This window comes from Pelodiscus sinensis, chromosome 16, assembly GCF_049634645.1.
Source record: "Pelodiscus sinensis isolate JC-2024 chromosome 16, ASM4963464v1, whole genome shotgun sequence".
Taxonomy (NCBI): domain Eukaryota; kingdom Metazoa; phylum Chordata; order Testudines; family Trionychidae; genus Pelodiscus; species Pelodiscus sinensis.
In genome coordinates, this window is record NC_134726.1 from 39,837,017 (window position 1) to 39,852,787 (window position 15,771).

A 15,771-nucleotide genomic window follows, 5' to 3' on the forward strand; every position below is an offset into this window, starting at 1 on the left:
AGACGGGATTGGCCGAGTCGGCCCCCCGGGCGGATGTGACGCCACGGCCCGTCGGGCGCGGATTGGCCGCGTGGCCGCGGAGCCGGAAGGCGGGGGTACGGTGGCCGAGCCGGGGGCGTCCGGAAGCGGCCGCGGCGCGATGGAGCTGAGCGAGATGCTGTACAACAAGTCCGAGTACATCGAGACGGTGCGGGGGGGCCTGGCCACGTGCCAGCGGCGCTGGGGCTGCCCGGGGGGGGGCCGGTCGGGGCGCTCCCCCTCCAGGGGCGATGGGGGCCTGGCGCGTGGGGCCGCGTCCCTGCTCCTCCAGGCTACCGGCCCGTGCCCGTATCCCGCCCCCCCGGCAGTAAGGCCAGGGGCGGCCTGTGCGTGTGGGGCGGGAACGCCCCGTTCAGCCCGCCTGCTCCTGACTAGTCACGGCCTCAGCATCCCGTGTCTCCCTGTCGCCTGGGACCTGAGCAGTCTCGCTCCTCCTCCTCCCCTCGGATCAGTCGCTACCTTTTCCAAATTCTTAAATATACACACCGTGGCTGTGTCCACACTGGCCACTTACTCTGGGAAATCAGCCGCTTTCCCGGAATAACTTGCCAGCTGTCTACACTGGCCCCCTGAATTTCCGGAAAAGCACTGACGATCTACTGTAAAATCATCAGTGCTTTTCCGGAAAAACTAGGCTGCTCCCGTTCGGGCAAAAGTCCTTTTCTGGAAAACTGTTCCGGAAAAGGGCCAGTGTAGACAACACAGATTTCTTTTCCGCAAAAAAGCCCCGATCGCGAAAATGACCATCGGGGCTTTTTTGCGGAAAAGCGCATCTACATTGGCACGGACGCTTTTCCGGAAAAAGTGCTTTTCCGGAAAAGCATCCTGCCAATGTAGACGCGCTTTTCCGGAAATACTTATAATGGAAAACTGTTCTGTTTTAAGCATTTCTGGAAAATCATGCCAGTGTAGACATAGCCCACGTATGTGTGCTCTTTTTGAGATAGGATTTGACCAGAACTGCATGGTGTGATCTTACCATGGATTTATATACAGAACATTATGATATTTTCTATTTTTAGTAGTTGTGCTTTCTCCAGTGGTTCTGAACATTGTTTGCTTTTTGACTGTTGCAGCACTTTGAGCAAGTGTTTACAGAGAACTGTCCATGCTGATTCCCAAGGTCTCTTCCTTGAGAGGCAACAATGAAACTCATTTTTTCCAAACTGCATTATTTTGCACTTATTAACATGAATTTCATCTGCCATTTGATTGTAGTCACTCTTTTTTTGAGAGCCCTTTGTATTCTTTGCAGTCATCTTTGGTTTTAACTTACATCAGTTACAAATTTTGCCATCTCACTGTTAACCCCCTTTTCTACATCATTTATGAATATGTTGACAGCAGTGTTCTCAGTATAGCTCCTTGGTGAGCAATTTGCCGAGCCCCATTGTGAAAACTGACTATCCTGACCCCTTTTTTCCTATTTTTAACCATTTAATCTGGTCCTTGGGAGAACCGTAGTCTGTGGATGTTTAGTTTGGTTAATTTCCCAGAACACACAGGGGACATGACCCTGCCCTAAAAAGCATCCAGTCTAAGGGTTAGTCTTGATAGATACGTGAGGGAGGATTGCAGAGCAGGCAGGAGGATGCAGGTTCTAGTCTTGATATACAAGGCATTCAGGCAACCCTTCCCTGCAAGAGCTCCCACTCTAGAAGACCAGGTTGTACTGGGAGGCCCAAGCGAAGGAGTTTTAGCTGAGTTTATTTTAAGTTTCTTTTCTCATTTTGGCAGAGTTTTCATTGTTTCTACTTGCAGGCCTCCAAAACAGCGACCTTAGGAAAGAGAAGTAGGATGAGGATGGTGGCCTAACACATCTGTCACTTCTTCCTTCTGTTCCTTAAATTACAGTCTTGACTATTTAAATATTATCAATAAGGGAAGAATCTTGCATTGTACAATATATGGCTCAGATCTCTGGTACTGGAGATAACTAGGCTGGCATATTATTGTTTTTAGGGTTCTATTTATTTGTCTCTTGATGTCTTATTTAACATGCGTAGAGAAACGTCCCTAAACTGATCCGTCAGGCTACTGTACATCCTTCTTTCAAGACATGCCTCTGCCCTGGATGCAGTCTGTAAGAAATATCATATGAAGCTTCACTGGAGTCAGCTGAGCAGAGTCCCAATGGGAGGCTTACTGCCAGAAGAGAGTCTGAAGAAGGGATTCAGTGCAGGACAGTTGGCTCTTAAGCTGATACTATATTGGATCTTGCCTAAGGAGTAACATCCAGGAATCCTGGGATCAACATTAAAGTAGCATTCTGTTTGCAAACTCTGTGTTCTCAAATAGCATTCTGTAACATTCTATACTTCACTATAGTAAAGGAGCCCATGCACTAGAATAAGTCTTTTGTATCACAAGGTTGTATTTCTGTTACTGATCATCTCTCTGTCTCTCTGTTTTTCTTTGTCTCTCCCTTAGGCATCTGGCAACAAAGTCAGCAGACAGTCTGTGCTCTGCGGAAGCCAGAACATCGTTCTGAATGGAAAGGTGTGTAATATCAAGTCACGGGTGTAATTTTTGTAAAATCAAACATTTTTGTGGTTTACAGTCAAACGTGCATGTGTTCATAAATTGTATAATCAACTGCTTGACCGAGCTTTGGTTTGTTATGAAATTTACTCAAGGCCAAATGTCAGTTGGGTTTATGAATGGAAAAATGTTTAGATAACAGTCTCTGATATGTTGTGTCATATAATGATTTTACATTTATCTTATACAGGTGGTATGCTCCCCAAATTATATATTTTAGCTGGTGGTATTTATACAATGATTTTACAAGTTACACACATTTTACATGTCACTAAAATCCGACTATCAGTTCCATCCCCACCTATCTTGGTTAGTGCAGGTCTCCTGATTCAACACACACATTTATTTTATTGATCACCATTGTCATTCTTGCTGATATTTTTTTTTTCACCTGGGAAGAAGTGTTCACTAATGTTTTCAGGATTCATAGATTCCAAGACTAGAAGGGACTCCTATGTTCGTCTTGTCTGACCTCCTACATAACACAGGCCACAGAATTTCCCAAAATAATTCCTAGAGCGCAGAGCTTTTAGAATAATACTCAATCATGATTTAAAAAAATGTGGGTGATGGAGAATCTACCCCAACCTTAGGTAGACTGTTCCAGACTAATGACTCTCACCCTTACAAATTTACAGTCTGAATTTGTCTAACTTCAACTTCTAGCTGTTGGATCAGTTGCTGTATTGGGATCCACATTTTATGGGATCTCTGCACTTATGTAGCCTTTGGGCAAGGTGCTTCACCTTTTTGTACCTTAGCCTATTAGTAGAGTGGAGATAAGAACTGACCCCTTTCCACGGATGTCCTGAAGCGTCATTAATTTGTCTTGGAATGCTCTCACGAAAGCGACTTCAGTGGTGAATTTGCATTTTCTTTTCTCATTCATGTGGTTTGCCCTACGAGGCCACAATTCATGGACTAATAGGTGCTAATGACAAAAGTTGGTGTTCTTTTGACCCGATTGAGCCCTGCTGAAAGGTACAACTTCACTGAAGTTATGGTGGTGCTCAGTGTGTCCTATTGTAATAAAGGTACTGAAAACATTGGTAGAACTAGAACTCACTTGACTCTCTCTTGTTACCTAGACAATAGTTATGAATGATTGTATTATTCGTGGTGATCTGGCAAACGTGAGAGTTGGACGCCACTGTGTGGTGAAAAGCCGTAGTGTCATCAGGCCGCCATTCAAGAAATTCAGCAAAGGGTAGGAGTTTCTGTTTCTTCTGTGCTATCCTGTGAGCTTCGTTAAACTGAAAGGTGATATTTTAATACTATAGCTGAAGTATTGGCAAAAGAAATCCCTAAAGATTCCCATGTCTAACTGCACACTCAACCCACTAAATCTATTCTGAACCCTCGAGCTGTCCTTGTGGGACCCTGTATCAGCTATAGATATTGAACATGGGTTCCCAAACTGGGGGGTGTGAAGAAATTCCAGGGGGGTCCCGAGGTGACCCAGCCTCTCTCTCTCTCCCCCGTCAAGTTTTGCTGCCCTGTTCAGATCCTTTTTTCTTTTCTGCTCAACAAGTTTTGCTGCTATTTGGAAGGGGGGGGGGCGCGAGGGTTTTTCAAAAATCAAAAAGGGGGGCCTGATGCCAAAAAGTTTAGGAACCACTGGATTAGAATGACCCTTCGCGGGCCAGCATGGCCTTGTTAGTGTTTACCAGCAGGGGCCCTATAAGGATTCAAATAATTGAATCATTCTGAACTTTCAGCCTTCTTTGCTGTATTCTTCTCATTCCTGTTGCCCACTGGGGAATCCTAATCCAAAATGCTTCAACAGAAGCTGACTGTACCCTCCTACACAGCATGTTAAGCCCAGAACGTGTCAGACTTCACATGTTCGTTGTTTAGCTGCCTGCTTGGAATTAAATAGTTAAAATTCAGTATTCAGAAGCACTCAGATTTATTTTTGTTTCTCCCGTGGAGCTTGAAACACAGAACGTTGCTTCATTGAGTCCCTTTGTAACAGCCATAAAGGTAGCTCTGCTCTGAAGAGTCTGTGGTCTGTTGGGGCAGCGTCACACACCAATTAGTGTGGTAATGCTTTGTTCAGCCACAGCCAGCTCTCTGCCCCTCAGGTGAAAGGGACAAAGCTGGAGTGTATCATGGTGCAGTCCCTGGCCAACAGCATAATTTAGAGGCAGTCTTGGGCTGTTGTTTAGGCCTCATCCAGTCCCAAGAGCAATAAGGCGGTTTAGAGGTGCTTTTTTCCACCCCCTTCCTTGGTCCTGCACGAAGAGCTTGGTTCGACCCAGGGATTCAGACCTTAAATTGTTCAAAAAAAAAAAATGTTGCTGCTATTTTCATATGACCACAGAAACTCCTCCTGTTACTGTTACAAGATGCCTTGTTTGCAAATGTTTGCAGGACCCAGTTTAATTCAAGAGGAAATGAATGAGCACAATCCGAGGCTGTGTCCCTAGGGATGTCCTGCAGGAATGTCCTCTACTCCTCCGATTCGGGGGCACTTCCTGAAGTAAATTGGTGGGGGCTACAGTTAGAAGTCAACAAGTCTTGAGTGTCTCCACGTTTGTAACAAACGAGCTGGAAGGCTGGTGCAGTAGTTAGGGCACTAGCCTAGGACTTGAGACCCTTCTATACTGTAGGCTTGCTTGTGTGACTGTGCTACATGAGCTCTCTGTGCCTCAGTTTCCCAGTTGGTTCAATGGGGAGAACAGCACTGACCTGACCATGGGGATGTTGAGAGGTGCTTGGACACTATGGAGATGCAGCCAGATAAATACCTCAGGAAGAATGTCCATGAAGTCCTAGCTGGCAGGACCTACTTATGTCCCTGCAAGCTGCTTTGGCTTCTCCTTGTGAGCCCTTCTCCCTCTCCCAACACAAACTCATATCACACAAAATTGATGGTTGGTTTGGTGTGAAATGTTGTCTGATCATCATGGGGATTTGATACAAAATGCATCATTTCTGGCTAGGGATGTGATCTGGTTACCCGGTAAGCATCAAACTTACTGGCTACTGGTTAACTGGTACCCGGGTGCAGCCTCCTACCCATGGCCCACAGGTTTAACTGGTTAACCGGGATTTTACATCCCTATCTCTGGGCAGATCTATCTTGGCTCCAGCTGATGGGGATGGGATTATATGGTTTGGGGTCTGATGCTATTGTAGAGTTTGAACAAGTAACCCCCTTTCCTTCTCCAGGGTTGCTTTCTTCCCTCTCCACATTGGTGATCACGTCTTTATAGAAGAAGATTGTGTGGTCAATGCAGCCCAGATTGGCTCCTACGTTCACATAGGCAAGAACTGCGTCATTGTAAGTACGCATGGTCGGTCTTCTTCCTTTAAACCCCTCAAATACGGCTAAGAACTTGTACTTCCTTTTGCTGGCTCTGAGGATCGGGGAGCGTCCCACCCTTGGGTTAGGAGAGATGGACTTTGGCGTTGATCCGTGGTTCTCGCTCACTGGAACAAGTGCTAGTCGGCATAGTCTGTATTGCCGGGGACGACTTCCACCTTAATCACTGTGCTCGTGTAATTTCCCTTCCCCAGCGTGGAGCTTGAAAGCTTTGGTGGGCGCAAACTCTGCTCTTTTGTATTGAGTGTGCGTTTGAATGGAAAGTGCTTCCAAAACCCTCCAGCTTCTGTGCAGTGCACCCCGCTGCCTGCGTCCCACGGGAGTGTGTGCGCGCTGCGCTGCAGCACATGTGAGACTGGGTGCAGGGGAAGGGCAGAACGCAGCTGCCTGGGGAACGGTAGATGTCCGCGATGTTCTGACATTGGCACAGTAATTGGAGGTCTGGGAAGCCTTGAATAATGGACCTAAGGCAGGGTGGGCAATCATTTGTGATTGGGGGGGGGGGCACTCCAAGATTTTGGAAAATTGGAGGCCCGCACTCTTCCATGGCATTAATGGAGGTTGGGTGCGGAAGGGACCGGGGTGCAGGAGGGAGACTGGAGTCTGGGAGGGAGTTGGGATGAGGCTGGTGGTTGTGACCGAGGGCAGGGGACTAGAATGCAGGGGTTTGGGATGTGACCTAGGGTAGGAGGGGATTGTGATCTGGGGCAGGAAATTGGGATGCCAGATCTGGGAGGGGGCATGGGTGTAAGAGGGACAGAGGGTTTGGGTATGTTGAGTGGGGGGAGGGCAGAGAGTTGGGGCAGGAAATGGCTGGGGTGCCAGAAGCAAGGTGTGGGCAAGAGACTTACTTGTCAGCTGCCAAACTTGCCTGCCAGCCAGCCTGGCCATGTGCTTCATGAATAAGAAAGCCCAGGAGAGAGGGCGTGATTCTTCTTAACTTCCTGTTATTCTAACAAGCAGCTCCCATTGGCTGGTTTCTACCAGAAACCAGCCAATGGGCATGTGATGGGGGTAGGGTGGCTCCTAAAACATCCTCCCTCCCAACGGAGCCCTGCAGCCAGGTTTCTGCACAGCACAGGGGGGAAGCCTGCCTGGAGCTCCCCGCTGCTTCTGCGGGCTGGATCCGGTGGCTTGGTGGGCCAGATCTGGCCCATGGGCCATATTTTGCCCAGGCCTGGCCTAAGGCAAGTGTGGGGTTGGCCTGACCACTCCCGGGGGGGGGGGGGGGTCACTTGTGTGACTGGTTATGCACTCAGTGACCCTGCCTTAGTCTAGCTGAGGACCTCCTCTGAATTGTTCATTTATACCACTGATAACGCTGGACCCTGCAGCCTACTCGGCTGGTGCAGAGGGAGGCAGGCAGCCAGCTAACAGGAGTTCAGCCTTATGCCAAACATGTGCCCGCAGCGCTAAGTTTTTCTCGTCACAGATATCAAGCACAGCAAAGCCCACGCTGCCTTCTGCTCCATAAGGCAGTAGGGTGAGGTGCCAGCATGTGCTGCCTGGAAAAGATTCCCGTTAGCTGGGAAGGCAGGAATGAGCCAGTGGTACAGAGAGGGAAGAACGCAATAGAGTCTTTAAATGGTTTGATGCTGACGGCCAGCGAAGATAAGGGTTGGTGTAATGAGATGAGGTAAAAGGCCCTTTCTGAGACTGTCACCTGACTGCCTGAGACATGCAGCGCCACTGGTATGGGGGGCACACACTTAGGGCTAGTTCTTCAAGGAAATCGATGGTCCCTGCTCCACTGTCTGGCTTATTCATCATCCTCGCAGCACATGGCCCCACAGCACATGGCCCCTCCAAGAGTCGCTGGTGCAGGCAGGAGCCAGTGTCCTGGGGTGTCTTGCTTCCTCACACAAATCAAACCAGCCTGCAAGGCTTTAGAAGGGAACTGACATACGCGGGCATGGCGAGGCCTCCAGAGTTCCTATCTGCCTGTAATGAATGGCCGGATAACGACTCCCATTAGGAATGGCAGTGCAGTATCGAGATTAGTGTGCAGTTTGCTGTATCGTCATTCGGAGAAATGAATGCATGAAGCATGACCCGCTAATTGTTTCAGACAGGATGCCAAGAGTCTTTGAACAGGGTGACACCATCCAACAGGTTAACGTCCTGCGTCCCATTAAATATTGCAGCAATTTCATTCTCATCGCTGTTGCCTATTTCAAAGGCGTGCTTGTTCTTCTCAAACACTGCATTTACCTAACGCCAGACAAGTGGACGTCCCTATTAATTGCTATTGTTTCTGGGCTTCGTCTGCCTCTCCAAGACAAATGAGAGCGGTGGGGTTATCAGCAGGCATGAGGAATCGCTGATGTCAGGGTATCCAGAGGAGATTGACAGCGGTACAAGTACAGCTCAGCACAGTGCCATACAGTCAAGGTTGCTGACGACTGCGATGGGGAATATTTTGCCCAGTGATTACACAGTTTGGAATACCAATCCCAACTCAAATATCTGCTCACCGACAGAGACTTGTTTTAACAGTAAATCCCTACTATGTGTGTGTGCTGGACACACAGAGGGTTCCCACACAGAAGACCGTCTCTGCTAGTATGTGTTGATCTGTGCAATATTAAAGTTTGCCAAAGTACGTTTGCAACAAACTTATTGTTGGCCAAAGCTACACAAAACATGTTTATATTTACTTGGGAGGGGCTGAAAGCAAACAGACAGGCTAGGAACTCTGTACTGAGTGCGCTGATGATTTCTAGACAGCCTGACAGTAAGGGCTTATCTACACCAGAACGCTTTGGCTGCTTTAACTGTGCTGATATGATGTAAGGGGCATTTTGCCAGTACAGCTGATGTTTGCTTCCCAAATCAGAAGTAAGCGAAACCAGTGTAAGTATAACTTGTAAGTGTATCCGATATAACGGCATCCGTTCTGGGGCTCACACCCTACACTGATCAGTAAAAACATCACACTCCTGGTAGTGGGAGCCTGAAACATAAGCCCCTACCCAGCATAATTCTTCTGGAATAACTTCTAGCATAGACCAGGCCTTTGAGTGAAATCAGCAGTCAGGGCTGAGAGGAGAAGACCCATAGGTTGCAGGCAGAGTTCTTGCTTCTTACAGACAGCCCTCGTGACAGCTTTGAGCAGTCAAGACTCGCTTTTGAATATTAGAGGCGTGAGCTGGAGTAAGACACAGTGTGTTTTTGTGGTTGTTATACAGTCCCATGGAATCTGGTTTCTGTTCTAGGGTCGGAGGTGTGTTTTGAAAGATTGCTGCAAAATTCTAGCCAACACTGTTCTCCCGCCTGAAACCGTGGTCCCACCTTTTACAGTCTTTTCCGGCTGCCCAGGTAAAGCCCATTTAATTTTACTTTTGGCATAAATTCAGCTACCATCTATCCTGACTTTTAAAAGACATATAACACCCTGCGGTGGGGAAGGCTGGGTAGGCTCCCCGCTTGCACGGTCTTAAAGGAATAAAGCAGGGGAGAGGAGTGAGAAGTAGGCAGTGCTCAGTGAAAGGAAAAGACAATACCTGAAAAGTAACAATGCTAAGCCACAGGACTCACTGTCTCGGGGCATGCTTGGGACAGGAGTTCAGTGCGAGGAAGCATCACGTGCACAGCGTCACCAGCTTACTGTGGCTCGGCCTCGTTAGTCTGATTGCCACTTACTGAATCGCTTCCCAGCAGCTGTGGGGCCAGTCTCCTCGCCTGTCCCATACGCGCTGGGTTTGCAGGGGCCTCCACAAGCCTAGCTGGAGAGAGTTGTTAATGACAGGGCTGGTGCTACATGAAGGCATGTGAATGCTCCTGTCAGACTGCACCGCTGTGACCAGACTGGAGGTGCCAGTGTTCCAGTCCTTTGGCAACAGCCGTGGGGGGAAGGTCAGTGTAACCTTTGTTCCCTTGGTTACTTGCCTTGCTTTGGAAAGAGCTGACATGACCCTTGTTTGTCTGGGGGGGATAAGCAATTAAGGGAGCTAGCTGGAGACTGCTTGCCTTACGCATTTCTTAGGGGAAGCCAGACTATTGTGTTCATCTGCATGAGGGCAGCATCCCCCCACAAGCCCACGGGTTGCTGTTTAAGCTGCAGTATCTAGGGCACTAGAAGACGGACCCGGCATTTCTCGGGTCCTTCAGGGCAGAGGGCTGGGGAAATGGGGGGTGCAGGGCAGGAAGCTGCGGGTGTGTGGGACAGTGTGAGAGTGAGGGTTGGAGGGGTTCCGGGCAGGGGATCCCATTTGGCAGGGCCTTTTCTCTCTCCCACCTCCGGCGCTGTGGCAAGGGCTGTGGGGGTTGGGCGAGGGGCTACCCCCAGTGGCCACAGTCAGTATTGCATCTCTCCTCATTGCCCCTCCCTTTCCATGTTATGGAAAACGGTCCCGTTCCTGGCACATGCCATTTTCCTGGCACAACCAAACCCTGACCTTGCTTTCAGTTAGGACACGAGGAAGCTGCCTACTAAAGCTGGTAGTCCTAGCTCTTACCGTATAGGAGCCGTTCTTGGACAGACTCACAGACGGACAGTCAGATGCGCACTTCTACAACAGAGAAATCAAAACCAGTGGAGAAGCTGCATAAAACTTTCCCGGGTTCATTACACTTGCACTCATGCTCTTCTTGGTTTTTCAGGGCTCTTCTCTGGAGAACTCCCAGAGTGCACCCAAGAGCTGATGATCGATGTGACAAAGAGCTATTATCAGAAGTTCTTGCCGCTTACTCAGGTCTAGTAGCCTGTTCACTGTGTTTCCGAGAAGTAAAGGCACTACAGAGAGCACTGGGAGAGGGGAGGGGAGGGGAGGGGAGGTTAGTGCGCCTGCGCTGTTAGGAGTGACACGTCCTGTGTGCTTTAACACTAATGCTCCAGCAAGCAGTTCCTTGTGAAAAGTTGCTGTGTGATGTTTAAACTTTGTATATCTACTCAAATGTATTTCATTCCATATTGCCTGTGAGGTGTGCCATGAAGTGTTTTGAGGTTGCAGTACAGTTACAATTCCCGCTAGAGTAATGCATCCTTCTCCAGTTGAGCATTGAGGCAGGACCCTACTGTAAATACTTCCCCGGGGCAAAGTGAATTGCATTCATCTGTCCTCTTCAGCCTGACAGCTAGAGTGTATAACTGTTACAAGTTACCTTTGTCCCTGACCCAAGAGGCTGCTGTAAGTACTGACTCTGAGGCAGGATTTTCCTTCATCTACCCTCTAGCACATGGACTGGGATTCTCTCCCCACACTAAGAACAGAATATCTTCTGCCTCCCCTAGTTTGCTTCAAAACTTTCTGTAGTTTAGCGTTCCTGCCTCCTGCTCCCAGGATTATGGGCAGAGACCTGGCTTTCTCTGCCCTGGCTGAAGGCAAATGTCTCACCATCTGGTTACTTTAAGAGCAGAGACGTTTACCTGCACTAATCCCAACTGCCTTGCCAGCTTAGTGTTCTCATGACTGATGCTCATTTTTCTCCTGAGCAGCATGCAGTTCAGAGACTCAGATGAGATTATGGAAAGAGGTCGCCCACTGCATTATCTGCTGCCAGAAGTGGGAGAGGGTGGCATTAGTCCAAGAGTGCCACGCTGCAGGGGGCACGGCCTGTTGGCAGCTCTTAACTGCCATGTAAGAGTTGTCACCTGAAAAAATCCCTCAAAAAAGCAGCAAGTGCATGGCGAGTTGGGCACAGTTCACATGCTAGGCACGGTTCTTATCGGGGTAAGCCATGTGTATAACTCATGGGAGGCTACGAATTCCACGCCTCTGACTCCTGTAAGGTGGGCCCCTGCCAAGGACAGGGTCCCCTCCTGTTGCATTGTGTTCAAACTTAACATTACCCCTTCTCTGCTGACCCGGGCATTTAAAACCAGGGCCTGTGTGGTGTCCTGCACTGAGCTCGGAGCCAGAGTGCCTGGCAATCGTGTTGTAGGCCTGTAGGTTAGAATAGCAGTGAAAGGCCTTCAGCTGTTGTGTATCACGTAGGGCTCTGATACACATTAACTAACTAACAGCTATATCCATACTACATGTGTTGTAACCACTGTTAATCAAATGTAGCACCGCTGTCTGGTTTGTTTGTATTTTTTACTGTACATAAATTAAAAGCCTCTTATATGGGTCAAGTGACTTGAAAGTTGTAACTTTCCAAATCAGATTGCCAAGGGCACTGAGTTCCTGCTGTGTCACTGGACTCGTTCCAGGTTCTGTTGTTCAGAGAGGCACCTGAGCGCTTAGCAGGCATTTAGTTTGAGTGCGTAAGGAGCTGCTTGCCTCGCCCGAAGCAGAATAACTTGGACTGTGGCGAGCTGGTTCACCTGTCTGCCTAGAAACAGCAAAATAACATTCGAGGGCCGCTGATGGGAAACTGTCCTGGGAAACACTTACCAACCCTGCACACAATCAGTCACTTCCCTGTTAATGTGGTAACAGGCCCCAGCCAAAAAATATTACTAGCTCCAGCCAAGAAGAGAACAAAAGGGGGGTATAAACAGTTACATGAAGATAAGAACAGTCCAGTTCTGCCAAGTAGCAATTAAAAGGGCCGGTTAGAGGCAAAGACATCCTTTCAAAACTGGAATTCTAGTGAGAAAAATAGAAGGAACATAAAACTCCAGCAAGTCAAGTAGAATTAGGCAGGCCAAAAAGAATGTGAACAGTGACTAGCAAAAGGCACGAAGTAACAGCAGTTTTTTCAAGTACCTCAGAAGCAGGAGGCCTACCAAACAGTCAGCTGGGCCACTGGCCCATTGAGGTGCTAAACAGGCCAGTGCAGAGAAGCTAATTTCTTTTTTTTACATTAGCCTTCACTTAGAGTGAAGAGGGTGTGAGGGAGACTCTCACACCTGAGCCATTCCTTTCTAGGTGACAAATCTGATGGATTTTCCCTGACTGAGGTGTCCACTGATGAGTTTTTGGAATAAATTGATAAGTGGGGACTGCAACCAGTGTCAGATGGTTTTCACCCACAAGTTCTGCTCCTCCTTAACAAGCAGGGAAATAAGGAAGAGCCCTGCTAATAGAAGAGGAGAGATTGTTTGTGAAACAGGCAGCCAGCCAGCCACAAATACAGCCGAGCTGTAGGTTATGGAGACCCCCTCCTGAGCACGTCCTATTCCAGATGGAATTGTGATAGTCCCAGCTCTAGAGCTGGGGTGTTTCGCCTCCGATGTCATTCTACTGCAGCTGCATGCAGCCCACGTCAGTTAGCCCTGTGATGTATGCTGGGTACAGCGGCCTGTGTTCCGCCTCCACGCGGCTGGTGTCAGCGACGGGAGACGATCGCTATGGCTGTCTGCAATGGCCCTGCAGCCCAAGTCTTCCTTACCCTGAGGCCACGCAGCCCGTTTCAAATCCAGCCACTTCCCCCTCTCCAGCCCTGAAGTGTGCGCACCCCCAAGCCTGTGTTAAACTAATTCTCTTGTTGGTGCAGCAAGCCCTTGGAAATGCCCCTGCTTTCTTCTGACACTCACTTTCCAGGAGGGTGGATTCCTTCTCTACCTGCTCCACAGCCCAGCCAAAACTGGCAGGCCCCCAGAGGGTTGGTGCTGCGACGTTGTTGGATCCTGCAGGGTTGTGGTCCTATTAAGCCTTATCTATGCTGGGCTTCACAAAGAGAATGTTTGGGGTTTAACCCCACGTCTGGGCTATCTTAGCACTTGGTCCTGCATTGCCTAACCAGATCTGAGGACAGGGCAAGAAGCAAGGGAGGTTGAGGTTAGACATTAGGAAAAACTTCCTGCCTGTCACGGTGGATAAACACTGGAATAAATTGCCTGGGGGGTTGTGGAATCTCCATCTCTGGAGAAATTCAAGAGCAGGTTGGGCAGACACCTGTCAGGGATGATCTAGGCGGTGCTGGGTCCTGCCATGAGGGCCGGGGACTGGACTCGATGACCCCTCGTGGTCCCTTCCTGTTCTGTGATTCTATGGGGGTGCAACTGAGTTTAAGAAACCCTGTTACACCAGGCCTGGAGCCAAATGTCGCTGGAGGCTTAAAGAGCTTAACTGTACGTTTCTCCTGTGAGTCAGCTTGTCTGGCTTTAGCGTGATGAAAATGTGACTGGGCCAGGGCCTGCCGCCTTTCACCTGAGCGGCACAAGTATTAAGTCAGATGTTCTTTGCATGGGAGGACATTGTGTCCTGCTGCTACGTGAGCTGAAAGGAGTTGATCCTCCAACCCATTCCCCTCCAGGCCTCTCCACAGAGAAGCGAGAACTTTACTCTGCAGCTCCATGCCACAGGCACGTAGGTTGCAGCCTCAAAGCTCACATGCCCAGACACACTGCAACTGCTGAGCGTCTGGCATGAGCACTGGGAAGTAGCTGCAGGAACACATTCAGCCTAGGGATGTGAACCCCTGGTCAATCAGTTCACATTAGATTGCCCTCGCATTTAACCCGTTAACCGGCTAAGCAGGATCTGGGCTGGGGAATGCTGCAGCCCGCCTGGAACAATCCCCAGCCTGCAGCTGGAGCTGGCTGCCGGCTCCCTGTCCCACGTGGGGACAGGGGCTGCCACCGGCTCCCAGCTCTTACGGGAGCAGCCAGTCCGTGGTGGATCCCGTGGGGAGCTGCTCCAGCCCCCACCGGTTAATTGGAACCATCCATTAAGGGTGATGCTAACCAGTTAACCTTTCGCATTCCTAGTTCAGTCCCACTGGAGTGACACCGACCATCTCTTTGCTAACTGACCAGGGCAGCTCTGTGCTTGGCAAGAAATGGTCAGCGGCAGGGTCCAGCTGCATGTGTTACCACATCCACTGCAGAGTTTCAACACCACGCAGGCATTTCACAAGGGTTGCTGGGTTGGGGCCGCACTCGGGCCTCGGGAGGTGAGGGGAAAGGGGAAAACCCCTTTTGAAAGATGGGAGCTAGGTTTTTGCGGGAGGAGGGAGGTTAAGGGGGTGCAGTCCAAAGCCTTGGGGTGAGCTCTGGGTCCTGCCGTGTCTGGTGCTGTGATGTGTTAGCACAGCTCTGCGGCCAGGGGTCTGCAGTTGCAGGGCTTCCCAGGAGCATCTCAGCCTGGAATCCTCTTTTACTAGACTGCCCTTCCTCCGCCTCAATGACCGTCTGTTTTGTTGTCTTTGTTAAGGCGGCCTCTGCCAAGGCCTAAAGACCAAGTCGCCCGTGAAGACCTCACAAAGGCAGCACTGTTAAAATCCCCTAGATCTGGCCCTTTTACCCTCCGTCCGCTGGAGCATCGCTCTGCCGGGGCTCGTCTCTGCACCTCTGCCTGGGGCTGGAACCATGAAGTCTCCCTAGGTTGGTGCCTGCCACCGCTGCCTCCTGGGAGTTGTAGTCTCCTGATGTCTGCTGTTAGCTCGAGACAGTGGAATGAACCACAACTTCCAAGAAGAGGCTTTGCTGCACAGATCTGGAGCAAACAGCCGCAGCGGGGTAGCTGGCTTTGTGGGCAAAGGGGACTCTGCTACTGAATTCCTTTCTTCAGGAGCCTTTTCAGAGCGTTCTCACGTGTCAAAATAAACCGTCCCTGCCTTTTGGCACCATACAGTTTTGTGGGCCCTGAATGCCCTGCCTAGCTGCTGGCAGCTTTCCGTTTTGTTTGAAATAAGGCAGCAGTGCTCAGAAACAGAACAATCGGAGCTTCGGGAAGCTGCTTTCTCCCAGGGTCCCAGGCTAGTGGTTCCAGCCACAAGGGAGCAAGGCCACAGGCTGTTGTAGGGCTCTGTCACGAGAGGGAACGGAGCCCAAGAGCATTGCTGGAGGTCAGACCTGCTCCACCAGGCCCAGGGTCTAGACTACAGAGTTTTGTCCACAGAAGTTTTGTCAACAGATACTGTCGACAAAGCTTCTGTCGACAAAGAGCGTCTAGACAACATCCAGGTCTGTTGACAAAGCAAGCCACTTTGTCGACATAACAGTGTGGACGCAAAGGACAGTGTAGATGCAA

The 15,771-nt window shown here is 49.7% G+C and overlaps 1 protein-coding gene across 1 annotated transcript; it reads left to right on the forward strand.

Moving 5' to 3' along the window:
• The first annotated feature begins 62 nt into the window (after positions 1-62).
• DCTN5 (dynactin subunit 5) lies at positions 63-15,369 on the forward strand. The gene is made up of 7 exons (XM_075899932.1): positions 63-187; positions 2,470-2,538; positions 3,669-3,787; positions 5,755-5,866; positions 9,124-9,226; positions 10,511-10,602; positions 14,953-15,369. The coding sequence occupies exons 1-7, from the start codon at positions 140-142 to the stop codon at positions 14,971-14,973; spliced, it is 564 nt and encodes a 187-aa protein (XP_075756047.1). The 5' UTR covers positions 63-139; the 3' UTR covers positions 14,974-15,369.
• The last annotated feature ends 402 nt before the right edge of the window (positions 15,370-15,771 follow it).